This window comes from Cololabis saira, chromosome 3 (genome assembly GCF_033807715.1).
Source record: "Cololabis saira isolate AMF1-May2022 chromosome 3, fColSai1.1, whole genome shotgun sequence".
In the NCBI taxonomy this organism is placed as follows: domain Eukaryota; kingdom Metazoa; phylum Chordata; class Actinopteri; order Beloniformes; family Belonidae; genus Cololabis; species Cololabis saira.
Window position 1 is genome coordinate 11,149,133 of NC_084589.1, and position 27,272 is coordinate 11,176,404.

The 27,272-nt window shown below is 43.7% G+C and overlaps 1 protein-coding gene across 1 annotated transcript in view; it reads left to right on the forward strand.

Annotated features, from left to right (window-relative positions):
- Window positions 1-20,237, forward strand: part of dpys (dihydropyrimidinase) — a 51,922-nt gene extending 31,685 nt beyond the window's left edge. Inside the window, exons 7-9 of the mRNA XM_061716040.1 lie at window positions 8,793-8,935; window positions 17,062-17,269; window positions 19,519-20,237. Coding sequence (XP_061572024.1) covers window positions 8,793-8,935; window positions 17,062-17,269; window positions 19,519-19,578 — 411 coding nt within the window. The 3' untranslated portion in view covers window positions 19,579-20,237. The remainder of the gene's footprint in view (window positions 1-8,792; window positions 8,936-17,061; window positions 17,270-19,518) is intronic.
- The last annotated feature ends 7,035 nt before the right edge of the window (window positions 20,238-27,272 follow it).

Consider the following 27,272-nt stretch of genomic DNA (forward strand, 5'->3'; position numbering starts at 1 on the left):
AAATGGCTCAAGAGCGCCCCCCGGAAAACTTTGTGCCTCAAGCCCCACAATACGGTTTGACGTACATGCACGAAAATCGCTACACACCTGTATCATGGCACAACTTAAAGAAAAGTCTCTTGGAGCCATGGCCGAAACCGAACAGGATGTCGGCCATTTTGAATAAATTGTGTCATTTTGGCGAAATTTATGCCATTCCTTCGGCAGTTAATTCAGCCCGAACCGTAACGTGCACCCAGGTGTGTTATACATCAAAATGTGCGTCTACATCCTGCGACACCACGCATTACTTTTCTCTTTCAAAAGTGTTACCGTGGCGACGCTAGACGCCAAAAGGCGCGCCCCCCCTTCATGTGATTGGTCCATATTTGATAGTTCTCCAAAAGTCACCAAATTTTGCATGCAAGCCAGACTTGGCGATAAATGTGATATTTCATGGTTTGCATTAATGGGCGTGGCCTAACGGCTCAACAGCGCCCCCTAGAAAACTTTTCTCTACCATAACTTTTGAATGGTTTGACATAGAGAGTTGTGGGTGGTGTCATGGGACTCTGTAATGAGTCCTTAAGCTTCGTTGGCCTTAATTAGCCCCGCCCCTTCTTCTGATTGGTTGTCCCTTTTTTCTGCTGTAACTTTTTAATGGTTTGACTCCCGCTTCCTGATTCAAACGTCTGCCGGCCCCGCCCCCCGACCAATCAGTGGCGAGTAGGGTGATGACGGCCCCGCCCCCCGACCAATCAGTGGCGAGTAGGGTGATGACGGCCCCGCCCCCCGACCGATCAGCTGTTGTAATGTGGTGACGTCAGAAATAGTCCCGTGCTCAGCCCGGTTAGAACCTCGGTAGAATGCTTACAGAAAGAGTAATAAATGAAATAGTAGTGTTTTACTTTTATTTATACCTTACAAATATTTAAAAAATTATGAAAAAAAGTTCCAGACATTTTATTGCTCTGTTGGTCTCTCTTAAGCCAGTAAGTCAAAACAAAAGCAATGGCTGAGACGTAGCTCAGCCAGATCATAGCGGTCTTTGGTGCCAGAGGTCGGGAGTTCGAGCCTGGCTTCCCGAAACTTTTGTCAGCAATTTTTGTGTTTTTTTTTTTACATCAAAATGTGCGTCTCTGTCCTGCAACGACGCACATTACTTTTCTCTTTCAAAAGTGTTACCGTGGCGACGCTAGACGCGAAAAAGCGCTCGTCCCCTTCATCTGATTGGTCCATATTTGATAGATCTCCAAATGTCACCAAATTTTGCATGCAAGCCAGGCCTGGTGATAAATTTGATATTTCATGGTTTGCATTAATGGGCGTGGCCTAACGGCTCAACAGCGCCCCCTAGAATACTTTTCTCTGCCATAACCTTTGAAAGGTTTGACATAAAGAGTCGTGGGTGGTGTCATGGGACTCAGTATTGAGTCCTTGACCATAATTGGTGAAAATTAGCCCCGCCCCTTCTTCTGATTGGTCGTCCCGATTTTCTGCTATAACTTTTGAATGGTTTGACATAGAGAGTCGTGGTTGGTGTCATCAGATTCTGTATGGAGTCCTTGACCTTCATTGGCCTGAATTAGCCCCGCCCCTTCTTTTGATTGGTTGTCCCTTTTTTCTGCGATATCTTTTGAATGGTTTGACATAGGAAGTCGTGGGTGGTGTCATTTCTGATATGCTTATGGGGGCGGTGGACGTGAGTGCGAGGGCCCGTTCATCGCTGCTTGCAGCTTTAATTAGGGCCCGAGCACTTGCAGTGCGAAGGCCCTATTGTATTTGCAGGAATTTTTATTATTATTATTATTATTATTATTATTATTTTCCTGACAAAAGGAAGGCCTTTTTGCCCCCCTAAACGTGCCCAAAAAGTCACCAAATTTTGCACCCAAGTCAGGCCTGGCGAAAAATTTGATATTTAATGGTTTGCATTAATGGGCGTGGCAAAATGGCTCAACAGCGCCCCCTTGAAAACTTTGTGCCTCAAGCCCCACGATACGGTTTGACGTACATGCACGAAAATCGGTACACACCTGTATCATGGCGCAACTGAAAGAAAAGTCTCTTGGCGTCATGCCCGAAACCAAACAGGAAGTCGGCCATTTTGAATTAGTCGTGTCATTTTGGCGAAATTTATGCCATTCCTTCGAAAGTTAATTCAGCCCGAACCGTAACGTGCACCCAGGTGTGTTATACATCAAAATGTGCGTCTCCATCCTGCGACAACACGCATTACTTTTCTCTTTCAAAAACGTTACCGTGGCGACGCTAGACGCCAAAAAGCGCGCCCACCCTTCATCTGATTGGTTCGACAGAAAAAACTTTGTGCCTCAAGCCCCATAATACGGTGTGACGTACATGAAGGAAAATCGGTACACACCTGTATCATGTCACAACTTAAAGAAAAGTCTCTTGGCGCCATGGCCTAAACCGAACAGGAAGTCGGCCATTTTGAACATTCTGAATTAATTGCGTAATTTTGGAGCAATATATGCCATTCCTTCGAGAGTTAATTCAGCCCGAACCGTATCGTGAACCCAGATGTGTTATACATCAAAATGTGCGTCTCCATCCTGCGACTACACGCATTACTTTTCTCTTTCGAAAGTGTTACCGTGGCGACGCTAGACGCCAACAAGCGCACCCCCCCTTCATCTGATTGGTCCATATTTGATAGTTCCCCAAAAGGCACCAAATTTGGCATGCAAGCCAGGCCTGGCGAAAAATTTGATATTTAATGGTTTGCATTAATGGGCGTGGCAAAATGGCTCAACAGCGCCCCCTTGAAAACTTTGTGCCTCAAGCCCCACGATACGGTTTGACGTACATGCACGAAAATCGGTACACACCTGTATCATGGCGCAACTGAAAGAAAAGTCTCTTGGCGTCATGCCCGAAACCAAACAGGAAGTCGGCCATTTTGAATTAGTCGTGTCATTTTGGCGAAATTTATGCCATTCCTTCGAAAGTTAATTCAGCCCGAACCGTAACGTGCACCCAGGTGTGTTATACATCAAAATGTGCGTCTCCATCCTGCGACAACACGCATTACTTTTCTCTTTCAAAAACGTTACCGTGGCGACGCTAGACGCCAAAAAGCGCGCCCACCCTTCATCTGATTGGTTCGACAGAAAAAACTTTGTGCCTCAAGCCCCATAATACGGTGTGACGTACATGAAGGAAAATCGGTACACACCTGTATCATGTCACAACTTAAAGAAAAGTCTCTTGGCGCCATGGCCTAAACCGAACAGGAAGTCGGCCATTTTGAACATTCTGAATTAATTGCGTAATTTTGGAGCAATATATGCCATTCCTTCGAGAGTTAATTCAGCCCGAACCGTATCGTGAACCCAGATGTGTTATACATCAAAATGTGCGTCTCCATCCTGCGACTACACGCATTACTTTTCTCTTTCGAAAGTGTTACCGTGGCGACGCTAGACGCCAACAAGCGCACCCCCCCTTCATCTGATTGGTCCATATTTGATAGTTCCCCAAAAGGCACCAAATTTGGCATGCAAGCCAGGCCTGGCGATAAATTTGATATTTCATGGTTTGCATTAATGGGCGTGGCAAAATGGCTCAACAGCGCCCCCCGGAAAACTTTGTGCCTCAAGCCCCACAATACGGTTTGACGTACATGCACGAAAATCGCTACACACCTGTATCATGGCACAACTTAAAGAAAAGTCTCTTGGCGCCATGGCCGAAACCGAACAGGATGTCGGCCATTTTGAATAAATTGTGTCATTTTGGCGAAATTTATGCCATTCCTTCGGCAGTTAATTCAGCCCGAACCGTAACGTGCACCCAGGTGTGTTATACATCAAAATGTGCGTCTCCATCCTGCAACACCACGCATTACTTTTCTCTTTCAAAAGCGTTACCGTGGCGACGCTAGACGCCAAAAGGCGCGCCCCCCCTTCATGTGATTGGTCCATATTTGATAGTTCTCCAAAAGTCACCAAATTTTGCATGCAAGCCAGATTTGGCGATAAATTTGATATTTCATGGTTTGCATTAATGGGCGTGGCTAACGGTTCAACAGCGCCCCCTAGAATACTTTTCTCTGCCATAACTTTTGAATGGTTTGACATAGAGAGTTGTGGGTTGTGTCATGGGACTCTGTAATGAGTCCTTAAGCTTCGTTGGCCTTAATAAGCCCCGCCCCTTCTTCTTATTGGTTGTCCCGATTTTCTGCTATAACTTTGGAATGGTTTGACATAGAGAGTCGTGGGTGGTGTCATCAGATTCTTTATGGAGTCCTTGACCTTCATTGGCCTGAATTAGCCCCGCCCCTTCTATTGATTGGTTGTCCCTTTTTTCTGCTATAACTTTTGAATGCTTTAACATAGAGAGTCGTGTGTGGTGTCATGGGACTCTGTAATGAGTTCTAAAGCTTCGTTGGCCTTAATTAGCCCCGCCCCTTCTTCTGATTGGTTGTCCCGATTTTCTGCTATAACTTTGGAATGGTTTGACATAGAGAGTCCCGCTTCCTAATTCAAACGTCTGCCGGCCCCGCCCCCCGACCAATCAGTGGCGAGTAGGGTGATGACGGCCCCGCCCCCCGACCAATCAGTGGCGAGTAGGGTGATGACGGCCCCGCCCCCCGACCAATCAGTGGCGAGTAGGGTGATGACGGCCCCGCTTCCCGACCAATCAGCTGCCTTTAATGTGGTGACGTCAGAAATAGACCCGTGCTCAGCCCGGTTAGAATCTCGGCAGAATGGTTACAGAAAAAGTAATAAAAATAGTAGTGTTTTACTAATATTTATACCTTACAAATATTTAAAAAATTAGGAAAAAAAAGTTCCAGACATTTTATCGCTATGTTGGTCTTTCTTAAGACAGTAAGTCGAAGTGAAAGTGATAGCTGAGTCTTAGCTCAGCCACAACATTGCGGTCTTTGGTGCCAGAGGTCGGGAGTTCGAGACTGGCAGTATAACAAAATTTTTTGTCAGCAATTTTTGTGTTTTTTTTACATCAAAATGTGCGTCTCCATCCTGCGACTACGCACATTACTTTTCTTTTTCAAAAGTGTTACCGTGGCGACGCTAGACGCGAAAAAGCGCACCCCCCTTTCATCTGATTGGTCCATATTTGATAGTTCTCCAAAAGTCACCAAATTTTGCATGCAAGCCAGGCCTGGTGATAAATTTGATATTTCATGGTTTGCATTAATGGGCGTGGCCTAACGGCTCAACAGCGCCCCCTAGAATACTTTTCTCTGCCATAACTTTTGAATGGTTTGACATAGAGAGTCGTGGGTGGTGTCATCAGACTCTGTATGGAGTCCTTGACCTTCTTTGGCCTGAATTAGCCCCGCCCCTTCTTCTGATTGGTTGTTCCTTTTTTCTGCTATAACTTTTGAATGGTTTAACATAGAGAGTCGTGGGTGGTGTCATTTTCTGATATGCTTATGGGGGGCGGTGGACGTGAGTGCGAGGGCCCGTTCATCGCTGCTTGCAGCTTTAATTATTATTATTATTATTTTCCTGACAAAGTGAAGGCCTTTTTGCCCCCCTTAACATGCCCAAAAAGTCACCAAATTTTGCACCCTAGTCAGGCCTGGCGAAAAATTTGATATTTAAAGGTTTGCATTAATGGGCGTGGCAAAATGGCTCAACAGCGCCCCCTTGAAAACTTTGTGCCTCAAGCCCCGCGATACGGTTTGACATACATGCACGAAAATCGGTACACACCTGTATCATGGGACAACTTAAACAAAAGTCTCTTGGGGTCATGCCCGAAACCGAACAGGATGTCGGCCATTTTGAATTAGTCGTGTCATTTTGGCGAAATTTATGCCATTCCTTCGAAAGTTAATTCAGCCCGAACCGTAACGTTCCCCCAAGTGTGTTATACATCAAAATGTGCGTCTCCATCCTCCGACCCCACGCATTACTTTTCTCTTTCGAAAGCGTTACCGTGGCGACGCTAGACGCCAAAAAGCGTGCCCACCCTTCATCTGATTGGTTCAGACAGAAAAAACTTTGCGCCTCAAGCCCCATAATACGCTTTGACGTACATGAACGAAAATCGGTACACACCTGTATCATGTCGCAACTAAAAGAAAAGTCTCTTGGCGCCATGGCCGAAACCGAACAGGAAGTCAGTGATTTTGAACATTCTGCATTAATCGTGTAATTTTGGAGCAATATATGCCATTCCTTCGAGAATTAATTCAGCCCGAACCGTATCGTGAACCCAGATGTGTTATACATCAAAATGTGCGTCTCCATCCTGCGACTACACGCATTACTTTTCTCTTTCGAAAGTGTTACCGTGGCGACGCTAGACGCCAACAAGCGCACCCCCCCTTCATCTGATTGGTCCATATTTGATAGTTCCCCAAAAGGCACCAAATTTGGCATGCAAGCCAGGCCTGGTGATAAATTTGATATTTCATGGTTTGCATTAATGGGCGTGGCAAAATGGCTCAACAGCGCCCCCCGGAAAACTTTGTGCCTCAAGCCCCACAATACGGTTTGACGTACATGCACGAAAATCGCTACACACCTGTATCATGGCACAACTTAAAGAAAAGTCTCTTGGAGCCATGGCCAAAACCGAACAGGATGTCGGCCATTTTGAATAAATTGTGTCATTTTGGCGAAATTTATGCCATTCCTTCGAGAGTTAATTCAGCCCGAACCGTATCGTGCACCCAGGTGTGTTATACATCAAAATGTGCGTCTACATCCTGCGACACCACGCATTACTTTTCTCTTTCAAAAGTGTTACCGTGGCGACGCTAGACGCCAAAAGGCGCGCCCCCCCTTCATGTGATTGGTCCATATTTGATAGTTCTCCAAAAGTCACCAAATTTTGCATGCAAGCCAGGCCTGGTGATAAATTTTATATTTCATGGTTTGCATTAATGGGCGTGGCCTAACGGCTCAACAGCGCCACCTTGAATACTTTTCTCTGCCATAACTTTTGAATGGTTTGACATAGAGAGTCGTGGGTGGTGTCATCAGATTCTGTATGGAGTCCTTGACCTTCATTGGCCTGAATTAGCCCCGCCCCTTCTTCTGATTGGTTGTCCCTTTTTTCTGCTATAAACTTTGAATGGTTTGACATAGGAAGTCGTAGGTGGTGTCAAGGGACTCTGCAATGAGTCCTTGAGCTTCTTTGGCCTGAATTAGCCCCGCCCCTTCTTCTGATTGGTTGTCCCTTTTTTATAATAAAATCGCCACGAGCCGCCAGTCGCTCTCGCGCTGACTCCCGCTTCCTGATTCAAACATCTGCCGGCCCCGCCTCCCGACCAATCGGTGGCGAGTAGGGTGATGACGGCCCCGCCTCCCGACCAATCAGTGGCACGGAGGGTGATGACGGCCCCGCCCCCCGACCAATCGGTGGCGAGTAGGGTGATGACGGCCCCGCCCCCCGACCAATCAGTGGCGAGTAGGGTGATGACGGCCCCGCCCCCCGACCAATCAGCTCCCTGTAATGTGGTGACGTCAGAAATATTCCCAGCTCAGCCCGGTTACAACCTTGGCAGAATGGTTACAGAAAAAGTAATAATTAAAATAGTAGGGTTTTACTAATATTTATAACTTACAAATATTTAAAAAAAATTAGAAAAAACAGCTCCAGACTTACATACTAAATATCGATATGTTGGTCTTTACTAAGTCAGTAGGTCAAATAGAAATGAGAAGCTGAGTCTTAGCTCAGCCAGAGCGTTCCCGTCTTTGGAGTCAGAGATCAGAGTTCGATTCCCGCAGTATCCAGACTTTTTTGTCAGCAATTTTTTTTTTCTACATCAATATGTGCGTCCCTGTCCTGCAACGACGCACATTACTTTTCTCATTTAAAAGCGTTACCGCGGCAACGCTAGACACCAAAAAGTGCGCCCACCCTTCATCTGATTGGTTCAGAGGGAAAAAACTTTGAGCCTCAAGCCCCATAATACGGTTTGACGTACATGAACGAAAATCGGTACACACCTGTATCATGTCGCAACTTAAAGAAAAGTCTCTTGGCGCCATGGCCGAAATTGAACAGGAAGTCGGCCATTTTGAATTAATTGTGTAATTTTGGCGCAATTAATGCCATTCCTTCGGCAATTTATACGGCCCGAACCGTAACGTGCATCCAGGTGACTTATACCTCAAAATGTGCGTCTCCATCTTGCGACTACGCGCATTACTTTTCTCTTTCAAAAGTGTTACCGTGGCGATGCTAGACGCCAAAAAGCGTGCCCCCTTAATCTGATTGGTCCATATTTGATAGTTCTCCAAAAGTCACCAAATTTTGCATGCAAGCCAGGCCTGGTGATAAATTTGATATTTCATGGTTTGCATTAATGGGCGTGGCAAAATGGCTCAACAGCACCCCCCGGAAAACTTTTCTCTGCCATAACTTTTGAATGGTTTGACATAAAGAGTCATGGGTGGTGTCATGGGACTCGGTATTGAGTCCTTGACCATAATTGGTGAAAATTAGCCCCGCCCCTTCTTTTGATTGGTTGTCCCTATTTCCTGCTATAACTTTTGAATGGTTTGACATGGAGAGTCGTGGGTGGTGTCATCAGACTCTGTATGGAGTCCTTGACCTTCATTGGCCTGAATTAGCCCCGCCCCTTCTTGTGATTGGTTGTCCCTTTTTTCTGCTATAACTTTTGAATGGTTTGACATAGGAAGTCGTGGGTGGTGTCATTTCTGATATGCTTATGGGGGGCGGCGGCCGTGAGTGCGAGGGCCCGTTCATCGCTGCTTGCAGCTTTAATTGTGTGTGTTGTTGTCGTCCACTGTGGCCCCCCTTACTTACAGCAGCCACTCTGTTCATTTTCCTCTCCTCAGCACAGCGGCAAAATGGACGAGAATCGATTTGTGGCTGTCACCAGCAGCAATGCAGCAAAAATCTTCAATTTCTACCCACAGAAGGGCCGTATCGCCAAAAACTCAGATGCTGATGTGGTTATATGGGACCCCGCGATGAAAAGGTAAAGGAGGGAGACTACTGCGTGTTTACATTTTATTGTAACTGATTGTGATTTCTATGTAGATTTTGAATGTGTATGCAGTGAAATTGTCAACTACAAATCAATCTGATGACCCATCAAATCCAAGTTGGGTCATCGATACATCCATCCACCCATTTTTTTATTCCCGTTTTAATCCTGTTAGGGGGGCTTCTCAGGATTCCTTCCATCATAATAACATCAGCCCATTCATTACTCTCTAGTTACAGACTCCAAGTGCGTTTCCATTACCTCTTGATTTGTGCAAAACCTAAATATCGGAAAAGAAAATCTGTGATGGAAACTTATCCAAAAAAAAAACTCCCAAATATCACAAAAACCTTTTTACTCTTTCACAAAGTGGTTTTTCAGGCTGTTCCGATAATCCAGTTGGTTGCAAAAGTGTAATTGAAACACTTTGCCCATTTCCATGTGATGTACCCGGCCCCATTAATACGATGTAGTCGTGCTACTGTATAACGCTACTTAATCATAATTAATTACTGCATTACATAAGGACTTTGCCTCTGAATATTCATTTGAATGAGCCTCCGCTGCCTTCAACATCTAACTATAGTGTCAAGAGCAGGAGCAGCAATCGCAGTAATAAAGGTGTTTTTGTCCATCTTCTTCAAAGTTGACATCTTTTTTTTCGTTGTTTTGAAGAGAAGTCTTGCAGGACGATAAACAGCAGAGTTACGGAGAGGACTGTTGCACTCTTACAGAGAAAAACACTGTTCAATGCAGTGCTACCTTTTATCGAAAATTCGGAAACGTGACATGTAATTTGAATGGAGATTTCCCCCCAACGTCTCCATATTGTTGGCAAAAGAAATGCAAAAGATGTCTGTCAACAGTTGGCGACGTCTCGTTGGTGAGAGCCTTTGAGCTGTGCATACATAATGATCTGAAGCTGAAGCGTAACAACTGCTCACCAACTTGCCCCCCAGCCTGCAACGTCTAACAGGTTTATCTGGACTGGGACCATACACCGTAAATACCATGGACAAAGCATCGTTTACATGACCTATAGGTTTCTGAAGAGCGGTTTTCAAGCCTCTTTTTCCTCCTACTGCACGCAGGCATGTTGCACGGGAAGCCGTCGGGAACACGCCCACTGTATGTCAATCAGAGTTAGCAGTGGCTACCAGCTCCTTCAGCTGATTCTCTAGGAAATAGCTGCAGATGTTCACAGCATCTGGTGAAATCATTAATTACTGTTGTGTTTAGCCGACGTTGGGATAATACAAACCCTGCTGATTCTTCCATAAGTCTGATAGCATGATGATTGTGGATGAGGAAGTAGAGCCCTGCGCGGGACTGTTTTCTTCATCCCGCTCCCGCTGTATTTCTGACCATTACCACCCGCAACACGTGTGTTCCACTCCCGCCTGCTCCCGCAGTGTTTATATCCATTCATGAACACTAATAAATAACACAAAATAAACTAAGTTAACGAATGAAACTAATTAATTTAACAAATGAATCACTTGGCCATTACATTGCTGTGGAGGAAGAGAATGCTGCTGACTGACTGAGGTTCCAATCCCTCGTCTCTCTTCCAAGATGCTCCACAATATTACAATATTACAATATTCTCCAAATATCTGACCTGCCTTGTTTTGTCTTTGTTTTATAAAGACCTTGTTTGAGGTTCTTTTCCACATCTCGATCCCGCAGTGTTTTTTTTAGCCGCCCGTCCCAATGCAGCCCTCTATGCGGAAGTGATAAAGTCTAACCATTGGCTGAGTAAACTGTCAATCAATATTAGAAATAAATGTATTTCTTTACATAAATTCTCCTGATGTGGTACAACCCCCCCCCCCCCCCCCCCCCCCCCAAGAAGTTAGATGGAGTTAGAGCTTGGGCAGCACCCCCTGAGTCAGTGTTAATTCCCAGTCAGTGCCAAATGTATTGCGGCTCAAAATGCAAAATCAGAGAACTACTTTTAATTTCTCACCATCAGTTCTAAAACCATCTCCATTTTCAAACCGTCTTTGTCAACTGTGCTTTTTCTTTTTGCATTTCTGAAATGGGTGTTGATCTAAAGTGGGGAGGTGGGACATAGATCTAGTAGCTCATTGGCTAATGATTGACTCATATTGGAGGTGCTGAGACTTGCTCGTCACAGTGATGGAGAACCAACAAGGGGAGATAAAATGTATGTCTCTTCTTTATCATTTAGGATAAAATTGTTAATATCATTGATAAGTTGTTTACGATTATTTATAATTTTAATACATTTCATTTATAGGGGGCCTTTCAAGGTACCCAAAGTCACTGTACAAGATGACACTACAACAATCACGCAGGGCAATGCAAAATAAAACAGCAAAACAACAAAACAATGAAAAAAACTACAAAGAATAATCAATGTTAAAAAGCTGCGTCTTCAGGATATAAAAGTCTGAAAAGAGTAAGTATTGCATATGTGATGTGAGACGAGGGTCCGAGCTGCTAAAGGATGTGGAGCCCACCACGGTTCCCGTACGAGCAGATGGAGCAGTGCGCTGGATGGAGGACGATGACCCGAGACTCCTCAATGCTCTGTTGACGTGTGAACGTTCAGACAGGCGGGGGACGGTCCTGAAAGTGAATAGCACAATCTTATATTCAGTGTGCAATTTGATGGAAAGCCAGGGGAGCAGTTGCGGGTCAGGAGTGATGTGATTGATGGAGAGTGTTCAAAAGAGAGTAAAAAGTGAAAAGAAGACAAAGTAGAAGATAAATAACTGGAGAGCAGCGGCAGCCAGTCGCGCCAGCAATCTTTCCATCGCCTCTTGTGGTATTACAGTACTTGCTGGACCGTGTTCACTCATTAGTGCACAATTTTTCTGTACGCAAAAGTTATATTCGCTTTGATTTGTTTAGATAATTTAAAGTGTAACTCTTCTTTCTTTTATCTTCTGTATGCTTTTCTACATCATCCCAGCGTTTTCAGAGGTTTGATTTTGAAGACATTCTGGTCAGAAAATGCAGCTTTTCTATCAGCATTCACAGCTGTAACTGCTGCTGCAGAACTACTTGGGCTTGAAAGCATTTCCTCAGAGTCAAGCACTTGCTTCCGTAAGATAAGGTTTCTCAGATTTAGTAGTGGAAAGTGTGTAGGCTATAGCAGCGGGACTGCTAAAAAAAGAAGCAATGTATCTTTCATCTTGTGCCACCTCAATACGTACACATGTTCCCCCGTCACGTAAGCTGATTACGTCTGTGCTTCATCCAAAAGTCAGCATGTCATCACTTATCTTTGGCTAAAAATTAATGCAGAGCAGAATTTACATATGAATGCAATACACACCAACAGAATGTGGAGGTGATTAATTCTTGTGCATGTTTAGTTATTTTTTTTAGGATCGGCTTTGTGCTCCCTTACATAAGCTCGATACGCACAGCACCAGTAGGGCGATGCTGACGGGTCATTGTGAGGATCTAAAAAGTAACAAAGCCAAACCAATCTTCACAGAACAAAACATCAGCAGTAACCACCGCTTTCAGCGCCGGGCCCAGAATATCACAATAGTGTACGATATATAGAAATGAAAGAGTGTGTGTGGTGGGTTCTGCTCAGTTTCCTTGTATGCCACCCAAGTCCTATATCCAGAGCAGAGGACTGCAGCTCCTCTGAGGCGCATGTGCACATATGCAGATACACTAGTGTATGCACTGTAGCACAGACAGAGTTATATAACCCAGAACAGCAACGCTTCGCTCTGGTTCCTGTCAGATCTGCACCGAGCCCCTCTGGGACCTCTCACAGATCCTGTGAATTGGAGGAGAACGCGTTACAACCCAGTGTAATTTGCTGTAAATGAACTCACCAGTAACATGGGCGAGCTTATAGGAGTGACCTGAGAGTGTCCCCGTCATCACAGAGGAGTACCGGTCCTCAGCTTCTCTCAGGTCCGGCACTGCTGGACCTCACCTGTTTGTGCTGCTGTCAGTGGACTCGTCTGCTAGTGCCGTTAATGCATCCCGGGCATGAGAGCACCTCGTGCTCCACTGCTGCAGCCGTGAATTCATCTGTGAAACTGCGTAATTAATTGCCATCAGCACAAGTGTCGCCTCACAACATCCGGGACCCGGGGGCCACAAACAGTTGCATAACCAGAAACGCTGAGGAAGCGCTCTTCTCAATTCACTTTTTTTTCCCATAACTAGGCTACTTGAATAATGAGGACACATCTCGTCTTTGGTTGGCTGAGCCAATCGACAGGAAGTGTGTGTGTGTGTGTGTGTGTGTGTGTGTGTGTGTGTGTGTGTGTGTGTGTGTGTGTGTGTGTGTGTGTGTGTGTGTGTGTGTGTGTGTGTGTGTGTGTGTGTATGGAGGAAGGAGGGCTCGGTAAAAATGGCATTCGGAGCATTTCAAAGGAGAAGCTGAGTCAGACTCATTGAACTGCTCCTGCTGATCTAGTCTTTCACTCTGATATGATTTACTTGTTAGGCATCATCAGTCTGTGCTTTGGAGAGAATTTTTAAGGAACATATTTGCTGGAAATTATTAGAAAAAGAAATTATTTTAAATGACAGCTGCCAACTAAATCCATTTGTAGAAATTGTGTATTTCGTTATATAACATTAACAGTGCATCACAAGAGAATCTTTGTATTATTTAGTTGACTGTTTTGGTATTATTATCCAATAAAATGGCTCCTTTTCTAACATTCTTTTAAGCAGCAAGTGAAACAGATCTAAGAGTGTAGCGCCTTCTCAGAGCAAAAGTGCTGCAACAGCAACAACCAGACACAATTAATGACCGGGGGGCAACGTGGAGCTGCCAGGTGTCCAAAAGCAAAGCGACAAAGAGAGAAAACATTGGACTTACTAGATATGAAGGGAAAAAAAGAATGCTATGTTGCCCTCCATCTGGGCTGTGGACAGGTTGAACAGAGGTTTCACTGTAATGTTCACAGCTTTCACCAACTTTGTTTTAATAGTGCAAACTGATGTACAGCCCCAATTCAGAAGAAGCTTGGGTTTTATAGAAAGTTCAAATAAAAATTTTAAAAAGGCAGAAATTCTTACGCTTTGACTTTTGTTTCTGCAGACAAGATATTTGATGATTGTCTTGACAACCGCATGACATTTGTTGATATACATTCATTTCTGAAATTCAGGCCTGCAACACATGCAATAAAAATGTAATAATAATAATTAATAATTAGGGGTGTCAAATTAGCCCGTTAATTGAGATGAATTAATTACGCGCATATTTAGCGCGTTATATTTTTAATGGCTTCATCTATTTTTTTATCTATAACTTTACTTTTTCTGTTTGCGAGGTGCCTTTATTGTGAAATCTATGTTTGTGCTTGAGTTGTGGGCGGAAAACAACGGCCAGTCCCACCTTGAAGTGGACGCTGATTGGCTGTCCCTGTGTGTGGGCGTGGTTAGCTCCGCTGGTAGACTCCCTTGTAGCTGGACAGGTGGGGGAGTAGCGGAGAAGAGAGGTGAAAATGGAGGAGCAGGGGAAAGTTGTCGGTCCAGTGAACGGGAAATTTACATTTCTAAAACGCCCCGACGGAACCATTGATAAAGGTAGATCGATATGTGTTCTTTGTTTAAACAACTCAAGTCTCGCGAGCGCAGCCACAGCTAACGTTAACAGCAACGATGTTGCCACAGCAACGCTCTTCCCCAAACTAGACTGGAGGAGAGCACCGCGCATGCGCACGTCTGCGACCAGAGGCTCTTGGATTTAGGATCTTGCCAAGTGGATGTAAACAGCTAGGACTGCATCTGCTCAAGTCTGTTAAAGAATAAACTAGTGACTTTATAAAGCCATTTTTTTTGTTGTTATATAACAATCTTTTGATCTGCCACAATAATGTCATGAATTTAAAGGAAAACATCTCAAATTGAGGGATTTTCTCTGCAATTTTTAGGAGAGATTAAAAAACAGATGAATTAGATTAATAATTACAGATCTTAATTAATCAATCGCTCAATTTTTTTAATCGCTTGACAGCACTAATAATAAAAATAATAATGATGTACCTTATTTCAAACAGATGACGTTAGTGGGTCATTGTAGTGGTTGGTACTAAATCAGCATCCATGAGGCTTCGAGGTATTTTAGGAGCAAAGATAAGCAGATGGTCTCCACTTTGTCAGCACGTGGGAGAAAGCTGTTGAATGTGAAAGCGTTGAAGAACAATGCTCCTCAAAGAAAGAAAACAATTCTGCATATTTCTTCGGTGTTCTTCCAATCACTTACATACAGGATTTCGGTGAGAAACGTGCACTACATTTCCGAACCACATTGAAAAATGCCTCCTGAAACTTTACCTTAAGGGAGGAAACCTACGCCAGGGGGGTCATCAATACCTGTGCTTGGAGGCGTCTGGGACACACTGGAAATGTATAAATCTTTTGTGTTATGAGAAATCAGCAGGCTCTGTGGAGGTATGGTGTTGCATCAGCATGCTTGGTAGGGCTTATATACTTATGTGATGGGCAGCATTGGTGGAAAAAAGCTACACCGAGATAACTGGGTAACTACAATGGCCTGGTGTCATGTCTGTGGTTTTTCCCCGCCTTTCACCTGAGGACAGCTGGGAGTGGCTTCAACAGGAATGGAAAGCCTGGTTCTGCCCACATTACAAAGGCTGTGGAGGAAGAGGGTGTGGGTGCTGGACAGCCCAGTGATCTGTCCTGAGACCTCAGTGGAGAATGAACGGAGAATGAACAGAAACAGCAACAGTGGTGACCATGTACTGTTGCAGACCTGAAGTCATAAACGTGGCAAAAAATTGGCAAAGTAACACCCGAAGTCTTTCCACGACATCTACAATGCCAGATTGGAAAGGAATAGCAATATTTTAAAGTGGAAAAATATTAACTGCCCCAGTTTTTATTTGGTGATGCAGGCCTTAACGGCAAAAATAGAAGTCTATTAAGAAGTGAAATGAAGTTGATGGGACAATATAACATCTTAAATGAATAAACAAATCATATTAAGTGTAAGAATCACTGCGTTTTAGTTTTCATTGTATTTTCTATTTTGGTCGAGCAGTTTTTGGTTTGGCATGGTACGTGCTTTAATATTTCGCTTGAGAGCAGTCTAGTATTATACTTTCCATCATATTGGATCAAGCGTCTTTCTGCTTTAATGAGTAAGCACTTTTGCATGCTGGAGTTGTTTAAATTGGAGCCAGTATCATTTTTTATTCTTTCATTTTTGAATGCATTTCACTTCTTGAGCAGTGCGCCAGTGTTTAAAGTGATCATCTTGGCCCGGATCCTTGGGGTCAGGTGGGTTGCTGGAGATGTTTGAGCGGTGCTTCCGGCGTGGTGAGACACGGTAACTGCTGCTGCTGGAGATGCAGACAAAACAATCCCACGTTTTGTCTGTTAAAATGTTTGACAGTATCAAAGTAAGATCTGTAAGAAAGGCCAGCAATAGATTTCCCCACCGTGTCTTTTCTTTGTACTGAGATGATAACTGTTTAAATACTCTAGCTGGAACCTACTGAGTGTATGAAGGAAATGTGGTTTAGTGACAATACGAAGCAGCATTAAAAATACCACCAAGCACCCACTCTCCAGCATCCGCAATGTGAGACTGAAGAGTTTGCCCTAAGTTATGAATTAATTGGCTGTTGTTGTTGTGAATACAGTGTTGGACTTTGGAGGAAATGGAGTAATTGTGGGAAAGAAAACACTTCCTACTATAGATCAATTCATCATGAGTGTCTTCAGATTCATGTTTTAATAATCCCTGCCACTAAAATCTGTCGACGGAAACTTGAGAGAGCTGCTTTTCTTGTGTTTCTTCACAAGAACTCATTCATATTCAACATCCCGCTCCAACATGCAGTTTTATTCCAACGAGATACTGGCGATGCAGCAATATGATGTGGCAGCAGCGTTGGGATTGATGGCACAGTGATGTAATAAGCAGCAATGGAAATGATGAGGTAGCCTGGTATTGACTGAAAGAAATATGGTTGTGTGCATTTTTTAATAAAAGAAAGACATGAGGCAAAAAGTTGCAAAGTTGTATTTATTGTTGCCTGGTTCAGTCAGTTTATTATTTTATTCTCTCAAGACTTGCATGAGAGGTCGAATAATAGGTTTCTGAGCTGTTTTCTGTCTTTGTGGCTTTGCAGGAGGATATCTGCCAAGACGCACCACCAGGCTGTGGACTACAACATCTTTGAGGGCATGGAGTGCCACGGCGTTCCCGTCGTCACCATCTCGAGAGGCAAAGTCGTCTATGAGGAGGGGCAGCTGCACGTGTCGCCAGGACACGGCAGCTTCGTCCACAGAGAGCCCTTCTCTGACTTTGTTTACAAGAGAATCAAGCAGCGAGAGCAGGTCGGTGGATCTCTGAGTGTGATACGCTGTGTTGTGACGGGGAGAGGCCTCTGCCTGGAGAGAGCTGGACTAGACTCCAGCAGATCTCTGTGGTCCTGAACAGGAAAAGGCGCGTATAAGTAATGGATGGATGCAGTGGCGGAGCGCGGATCTCAGTACAGAGGGGGGGGAGCTTTCTTGATGGGCCCTTATGATAGTCATTTTAACGTTCATCCTACCCATCAAACAACATTTATTCTCACCTTTATTGAGCCAACCAAGCCTATAAGCCTATGCTGCAGAAAGCAGAGTAAAGTCATAAACTTATTCAGAAGAACACACACACACACACACACACACACACACACACACACACACACACACACTCTGAAAACTCTAACTATAACAGAGAATAGACTCAGCGGTCTAGTTGACAACACAAAGCTCATTCAAATAGGCAGCTGGTCAAGGCTACCACAACATTCTGATAAAGAAATTATTTATGAAGGTTACACTGACTCACCAATGGCAGTTGACTCTTCCATAACCCAAAATAATCCAGGTAACGTGGAAAACGGGGTAACATTCAAAACTTTGTACATGCTTAGTCCTCTTTTAAAGTTTAGCGCTCATCTCCTTCATGGCCGCAAATTTGCCGAGTCGGCAAATTGGCTGTAACTGTTAAGGCTGATTTATGGTTCCGCGTTACACCAACGCAGAGCCTACGGCGTAGTGTACGCTGCGATGTGCACGTACGGTGCACGTTGCCGCGTACCCTACGGCGTAGGCTCTGCGTCGATTTAACGCAGAACCATAAATCAGGCTTTACAGCCAATCAGCGTTGGCTCACAGCCCCGATGCATTCAGGACAGTTGTAAAGTAAGACTTAGCCTACACTGGCCACACAATGCACATTTTATCGTTATTATAGCCTACAATTTACGATTATAGATGAATGTATCACACAAAACGGGGCCCTATCAGTGGGCCCTAGGAGCTTGTGGGACCCGTGGCGACCGCCCCCCCTTGCCCCCCCTCTGGCTCCGCTACAGGATGGATGGTTTAATGGGAATAAAACCTAAAACACCTCCAGCAGTGATTAAATCCTACACAAGCCCACCCGTTTTCAGTTCAATAACCTTTTATTAATCCCCAAAGTAAACTGTTTGTTGCAGCCGGTAAGTCAGTGCTGGAGCGTCACTATAGAAAGTGATTTTAGAAGGTTGTAGCTGTGGGCAGACTTGCTCTTCTGCGCCGGTCTGTTTTAACTTGAACTCTGAGAAACCTCCGACTGAAACCTCCGACTGTGTCGCTCAGTCACTGCAGAGGATAGTTTGTGTTTATGCTGTTGTATTTTATGCAACAATTTCCTTTTTCACAATCAGCTCCGGAGTCTATGAAGCAGTCGCTTGCATAGAGTCCGACTTATTGATCAATTTCTTTGCGTATCTGGCTCTGACACTTCCACTTTAACAGATGACTGCAAATAAAACTGCAACTCGCCACAAACGTTCAGAACATGTGAAAGAACCCATTGCAATCGCTGAAGGATCCACGCTTCCTGCGTCTCCAGTCCAGTCTGTTGTTGTGACCTCAGCTCTGTTTCCTCTTCTCACTTGGCTGTAGCTGCTAATCTCTGACTGCTCAAACATTTTTGAAAAATGTTGTGTTTTCCCTCAAATATTTGGATGTTCTGCTGCCCACAGTAGTCTGAAAAAAGTTGTAGCATATTTAGATAAGTTAAAACTGCAAGTCCAAGAAACCCAGCAAATGTGGAGCGCTTTAAAACAAGAGCAAGGTGTTTTTCAGACTTTACACTATCAACGCAGACATGATAATTAGCAGGCACCAGGAACTGACTTTAAACCTCCGAACAGAGCCAGGATAGCAGTGTGCTGGTCTGATTTATGGCCTCGTGCTAAACTAGGCTTTCTAGTTGTTGAATATAGTTTTTATATTTAATTGAAGGATATCAAAATGATGATGTGTTTGGACAAAATAAAATGTTGAAATGAAAAGACAAGTTCAAAATGAGAGTGAAATTGTGAAACAGTCCAAAAGTGATATTGACTGTGATTTATGCTCTTTTGCTTCTAAATGAGAATTAAGAATAACAAATGGAAGACACAGAGAGGCGGCTTGTCTGGGAATCTTCCATGCAAAATTAGATTTAGGTCAGATTGGAAGGCACCAGACTTTGATGAGCGGCTGTACCGTACTGTACACAAAGAGGATGTAACATTTCTTTCTGCTTTGTATTTTGTCTGCAGGTGCGGAGACCGACGGCTGTGATCAGAAAGCCCTATGAAGGCAAGGTCATTTCATTGTGAACCTCTCACAGAGAACATGAAAGCCTCTCTGCAAGTCCAGCTGTGGGTCTGCACTACAACCCAGAGACCACCAGAGCCATAAACAAATTATTTCTTTTTGTCATATGAACCTCATTCTGCATCATTTTAAATTTAAAAATGGGACAGTATCAAACTTAGCTATGCATTGAGATGACTGTGTCCTGTCCTGGTGTGGGATGTTGGGCCTGAAGTGAGGCTGGCCATCTTCTGGAAGATAACGCCACATCATGCGTTTGCAGTTGTGTTTGGTTTCCAGGTCAGCTCTGCTCGCTGCACAGGTCAGTGGAACCCACTCAGCTGCGGAAAATCGGATTTGGTCTGACATAGATGTTATGTAATCAAGTAGCTCCATTTAAGAATTGAAGAAAAAAAAATCTTGTGCAATGATTACATGGCTAAAAATGAAGTGATGCAAAAATGTGATTAATTACTTCATATTTGTGCAAACTGTGTTAATTATGCAATAAATCTACAGTGAACACAGCATCTGCAGAGGAGACTGCGTCTGCATCTCTCTCTTAGAGCAGCTTTTCTTATCTTTACCCCATTCTCGCAAATGCTTGTTGCCATTGGTAACGGGGCCGATGTTTCTCACCCAAAAGCATCCTTCTCTTTGATTAAATATTCATAAAAATTAAGCCTTACTTGATTGACTGAGACTGACTTTGCGCGTGCGTATTCAGCCTGATCTCTCATTATTATCATACAGTACGTGCCCCGTCCGTGTCCGTGTACGGACGCGGTGCTTCTTTCCTGTGGTTAAAAGGTCTTCTGCTGTCACACAGCATCATGTGGCACATTCCCATTGAGCCGGCATGCCGGCGTGGGCTTTGGCCACAGGGCCAGTCAAGACATAGTGTGAGCTTATCAGGTTGCCACACGGGTCAGTGGCAGCGTGTGAGTCACAGACGGCCGACTCATGCCTGAGCACGGCCACTTCCTTCCTCTGTGTCTCTGGCAGGGCGGCGGGTGGCGGGAGGAGCAGCGGCTAAAGGGGACTGTACACTTACCACGGATTATTGGTGTTCATGCAGAAGTGTGTCTTTTTGCATTTTTGCAAGTCATCTTTCAAGTCGAGTTTCATTCAAGTTGATATCAGATGAATGCACCCTTTTAACCCCTTCATTCAAAACTAAAGAAACAATTCAGACTAAATCAGTAAACGTTGATTTACTGTGCTATTTTCTTTGCTACTGCTACTAGGCTGCTGTGCTACTGCTGGTTATTCTGGCACTTTGTAATATCATATTTAGATATCCTTAATAACCGTGTGGATGAGTGACGATGACATTACATTTTGAAATAGCTAATAAATCTTTCCAAAGCCCAAGTAATACCTGGAAATAGAAAAATAAATACATAAAGAACTTCCAGACGGGTTTGAAGAGGAGCTATCACAGAGAATGGGTTCAAGACTCATATGGTGCTATATGTGAATTAATTTTACAACAGTATGAGGAAAAAAATGAGACTGCAGACAATGCAGCAAGAGTAAAGGAGGAGGGACAACAGATGGTACCATCCTGGACATGCTGATGCCAATGACTGTGTCTGCACCTCATGATTCTCTCTGATCCACGGAAAGCTTTCCAACAGATTTAAATGTATTCCTTTTTTTCTTATGTTTTCTTTTTTTTTGCAACAATATAATTTCCCTTTAGGGATTAATTATTATTCAGTCTAAAATGTTATTAAAGGTCATATGACAAATAACATGCTGAATTAGACGTTGATGACAACATGTTTCAAACAAACAAAACTGAAGCCTCCTGAACTGACAAACCATTTAATCACAATTATGTTTGATCACATCAGTGACAAACTGATATATCACCCCAAAGATACAGTCAGCTGAGGATTCAAGTGTTTGTTGGCGGGCCACATAGCTGAAACCCTTTACTGAACGGCTTTCATCTTCAGGCTCTCGGGCAGTGCTGCATTAAAAAATGCACGTGATCCTATGGTGGAAAAATACTGCAGACACAGAGCAGCTGCAGAGAAGGAGAACCGTCCTGCCTGCTGTCAGCCAGCCCTGTCAAATTAATAAAAAATTATCCACTTTACTTTGCTGCAAACTGCCGACCCCTATGATTGCTCCTGAGCGAGACGAGGATGGTTTCACTCCAAACTTTCACAAACCTTTTTAGGAATGTGTTCTGCTGCCAGAGGCTGTTTTCAAAGTCACACCAGTGCTTATTTTTTAATCACTGAACATTGTATGCTACTTGAAACAAACTAAACCAAACCCAGAAATCCTGGCTGCAGTCTGTAAGGCTGTCAACAAAAAGAGCTTAATTCCAGTATGAATTGAATGAATGAATGAATTGTTATTTATTAATGTGTCATACACCTCTAAGGTGCCCAGCCTATAAGGTCTTACAAGACACAGATACACTACACCAGCAAACAAACATCAACTGCATACAAACAAAAACACAAACACAAAATTATAAATTCCACTTATACATTACAGATCAAATTACAGATCCTTTCTCTGTTTCCATATAATTTATCCTTTCTCTGTTTCCAGGCTCTCTTTATAAAGGTAGCTATAGAGAAAACTCCTCTCTTAAAAACCATTCCAACTTAGCATCATCCTCAGTCCAAAACAACTCAGGTTTCAAATCTTGCATTTTCTGAAATAAAAGCTTCCTGGCTTCATCATATAATGGACAATAAAACAAAAAATGAAGTTCATCCTCAACAACATTTAAATCACAAACACTACATAATCTTTCCTCTTCAGGAACAGAGTTATACCTAACTGTTTCTATGGCCAGAGGGAGAATCCCAGTTCACAATTGAGCACATAATGATCTTTTTGATCTATCCAGGGGTAAAGTCGCATAAGGTTCAGGACAATAAATACTCTTCATCAACCGGTAAGTTTCGGTTTATGCCAGATGTCATTGGCCCATTTTTCTTTATACTCTTTATACAGTATCTGTGATTTCTGTCTTGTCCACCACCACAACTGGCCAATGATGTTTATTGATGTTTATTGAGCCTGAATCTGTTGGATCCACGGACTCTAACATTATAACCAAAATGTGGTGAAGGCACACCACATTACACAGTACTTTAGCCAACCAGTCTCATGTTGACCTGCCAGGGGAACACTGCCTGCAGGATTTCGTCCTTCATCATTAAGGATTCAGCCCTTAATGACGAACTGCTAAGTGAATGTCAGTCAGCAGAAATCCAGTGAGGAAGACCAAGAGATGGAGAATGAAGCCCGTGCACATCATGTATTACCAACAGATTAAAGAAGTGGCTGGTATTTAAAAGTCCTACCAGTGGGTAGAAAAGGCTGGTCTGCATTGATGACGGCAGCACAAGAACAGACCTTTATTTGTAAGAGTGATAGAGGTCGGTGTCTACCACACCAGACATGACTCAGAGCGTACATGAAACGACACAACCAGGAAACGGTGTACCGGTACTTGAACATCTGCTCTGAGTATGGGCTGGATCCTGTGGAATTTCCATATCTGGACTGATAAGCGGCTTACGAGAGAGGAACAACAATCGAGCTACAGCGCAATTAGAGACTCTGGCATTAAGTGATTAATCAGTTAATTAAATACAAAAAGGGAAGCGTGTTAGGTGCCAAGAAACTGCACGATAACTCCTTCCACCAGCTTGGAACCACAAATGACAACAGTCTAGATTAGCTTGTTTGTTGGGGTGACACTGTCAGACATGTGCCATGGCTGAAATGATAGAAGTGATCAGGCAGGAGTATAAGACCTTAAGAATAGAGTTTAATAAGTGGGTGCAGACCCAGAAGTCACTTTTCAGGCATTAACGGCTTCATTCAGGCAGCCAAGGGTAGCCAAGGGTAGTTAGTGGAGCGCAGTGGGCGCTGGTGCTTTGGCTGGTTGAACACTAGATGCTCTGCTGGGTTCTGACTTTTCTTTAAATTGCGACATGATACAGGTGTGTACCGATTTGCGTGCATGTACGTCAAAAGTTTTTTCTGTATGGACCAATCACATGAAGGGGGGGCGCGCTTTTTGGCATCTAGCGTCGCCACGGTAACGCTTTTGACTGAGAAAAGTAATGTGCGTCGTCGCAGGATGGAGATGCACATTTTGATGTATAACACACCTGGGTGCACGTTACGGTTCGGGCGAAGAAGCGGCCGAAGGAATGGCATAAATTTCGCCACAATTACACGATTAATTCAAAATGGCCGACTTCCTGTTCGGTTTCGGTCATGGCGCCAAGAGACATTTCTTTAAGTTGCGACATGATACAGGTGTGCACCGATTTTCGTGCATGTACGTCAAACCGTATTGTGGGGCTCGAGGCACAAATTTTCTAGGGGGCGCTGTTGAGCCATTAGGCCACGCCCATTAATGCCTTCTTTCGTCGGAAAAAGAAAGATACAGATACAATAGGGCCTTCGCACTGTAAGTGCTTGGGCCCTAATAATAGATGGAACAATCCCAAGTGACAGCAGCATTATAGCAGCTCAGTGTTTCACAATGAGGGACTGGCTGGTGTTCAGGGAGACTGCAGGGCAGGACAGCAGGGAGAGACAGGTGAAATGCAGGTGTTCATTTCAGGATCAATGAACTGTAGGAAATTTGGATCCATCAGACATAAGGTATGATCTCTCTCTTTAACTGTATTACTTCGATGTCCTCCATACGACCGGGAACGAGCTAAAACGGTGGCTTGAAATGGGATCAAAAGACCAATTTGTTAACCAGCTCAACTCATTTGTGTTAAATTAAAACTATAAATCGTTTCAACTTCAACAAACAGATGAAGTAAGGTAGTCAAATATAAACCATTAAAACTTGGGACTTACGCACGCTGCGTGTTATTTATTTTCAAGGAAGGTTCTTGATCTTGAGCGGGTGATGCAAGCCACCTACGCACCAACAAATATCCTCCTCTTACCAACTTTAGCTCTTCTCAGGTCAAAATAAATCATTATCATTGCCATCAGTCTCTTGTTCCACAAATGCAGTAAGAGCTAGTCTTTTACTATAATGTCTCTCTTTAGTTTTCCTCTTACCTGTGAAATAAAATACAGATTCTCTGCTGAGAAAAACAAAGGATGCATTCTGTGTATGTGAAATGAATTTAGGGAGACTTTAGAGATGATCTTTGCAGCATGAACAGCAGCCTGGCTGGGTGACTCATCCATTACATTTTAAATTATTCTCCTCTTTTTCTTGGGGGAGGGGCCCGACACCCCACCTGTCAATGTTTAGTTTTCCAGACGTGCTTCCCCATTTCCACACAAACAGTCTCTCATGTCCACGTGTAAGCATGTAGGAGAGCTGTCACAGATTATGTAAGCAGATTGTTCTCTTCCCTTTTCCCCCTATCACACGGGGAGGTGACGTGCAGAAGCCTGCTTGTGTATTTTGAAGTCACTGGAAGCAAAAACTGGTTTTACAGTCTCCCTTAATAACTCACTTCTAGCAATACACGTCTTAGCTCAATATTTTTGTTAAAACATAGTCATCTCCTTCATTCTACAATAGGTATGATGTGAAGTAAATCAAAGCTCTAGTTTAAAGCTCACTGAAGCTACGCTGAATTGCATTACATCTTCTTGATTCACAGTCTGTAATTTGTTGTCTATTGTCATTTAAAGTTTCTGAGCCCCTAGAGACTTCTCTGAGGCCACTGTTGCTATGGGTGACCTGCCATCTACCATAGACGCTAGCAGAGTTTCATTGATGAGAGTGAAGGAAGGCAGCATGGTAAAGGATTAAAGTTGGGTATTGAACAATTAGAAATATTTAGTTTCACATAAGTGTACATGGTATGAAAGAAAAAGAGCCACCGCAGCAGAGTCCAGAGTATTTTGCAAGATATTTTCTTACAAGCCCCAACCAGTATTTATCAGTAATTTCGTGTAAACCAACAACATAAGTGACACCACGTTTTGTTCCAGTTTTAATTTGAAGCACTGATATGAAGGACACCAGTAATACATTGATGTCTCAGGTGCAATAAAGCTCAGATTAACCTTCAGGAATGACTGCGTTTACATGCAGTTAATAACCCTTTTAAAACCTCAATATTGGCAATAACCCGAATTTGCACGACCATGTAAACACCAATAACGCCTTTGAATAACCCGAATTTGCTCATATTGGGGTTTTTAAAAACCCCAATATGAGCCCTGGGTTACTCCTTTTAAAACCCGAATATTTGGTCATGTAAACGGCAAACAGAATATCCCCATCAAATGAATTTGAACATGAATTTGTTTTATGCGCATGTTCTTTTCACAAGGAATCCTGGTCTTTTGAGTCCAGGAAGTTCTTATAAACACGGAGAAACACAAGACCACGCCACACTTTTGGAGTGAGGAGGAGACTAATCACTTCATAAATGTAATGAAGGATATGAACATTTTGGCATTTGTAGACGGTAGAAAGTACGGGGATAGCGAGATGTAAAAGAAGGTGAGTGAAAAGTTGCGCGAAGCAGCATTTGTTTTGAATTTGGATACAGGAAGAGGAAGCGGAAATGACGGGAACTGCGTCATCACGTTCTCCACGCGTTGCTGGTTTGATGGAGATATCCTGAATGATTAATCACCATGTAAACAGGGTTAACCTGTTTGCTCATGCATGTAAACAGAATATTCCGAATGTGTCAGTAACCGGAATATTAGTAATAACCCGAATTTTGACTGCATGTAAACGTAGTCAATGTTGCCATAATCTGCTGTGCTGAAGACAAACACAATCTTTCCTCAGGTCATCAGATGGGTACCCTCCTTCACTCATCTTTCAGCAGTTGTCCCACAACACCTCCAGGGGTTTGACAGCTAACCCCTCGGCCCCTCAGGCCCTCAGGCTCCAAAGGCACTGCTCCAGGATGTTTCCTCTGTTATGCACTCACAGCGCTCCAGCAACAGCCACCTTACCGCCGTCTTGGTGCGTTAAGTGATGTTTGACACCAGTCGTCTTCTGTTGGCACCTCTGATCTCTAAATCTGGACAGGTCACTCTAAAGTGACTGTCCAGGGAATCCTCAGCATCCGACCTTCACTGGCGAATTCCAAGCCTGTCATCCTGCCTGTTGGCCTGGCTGGATGAGGGACCAGTACTTCCCAAGCTTTCTCTCATCGCCCTCCTCCATCCTCTCCTCCGAAGACACAGTCAGTTCAAGACACAACATGGTTGCTCTGGACCACGGGACTATGTCTGGCCTGAGACACTGTTTATGACAAGTAGCATTCTTTAAGGGGCATTCAGTTTCATAGAAATAGTTTTCCACCAAAGAGAGTTGGGACTGGGCCATTTTAAACCCATGGCAGTCATCAGGTTTTCTGTCTTGTTTAAATGATAACACAAAATCAGCTACTGGCAGATATTGTGACTTGAAACATTGTACTATACATCATGTGAGACTATGAGCCAATAGGAAAATCTAACCCACTGTTGTGCAACACAGGGAGTGCTGGGTCAGTGTTTAGGGATTATTAATTTTTGTTTTACGATAGTTATTAATAATTAAGATGACTTATCAAAATCAAATATCAGTATGAAATCAAAACGGGGCACCACCTGACTTATCGGGAACTAATAACTAAACAGCAAAATCAGTCTCAAAGTAGCTGTTATTCCCTATGTGCCAGCCTGTTGCCAGGGGCAACGCTATAGAGTAACAGTGAAGGGAGGAGTCCGAGCACAG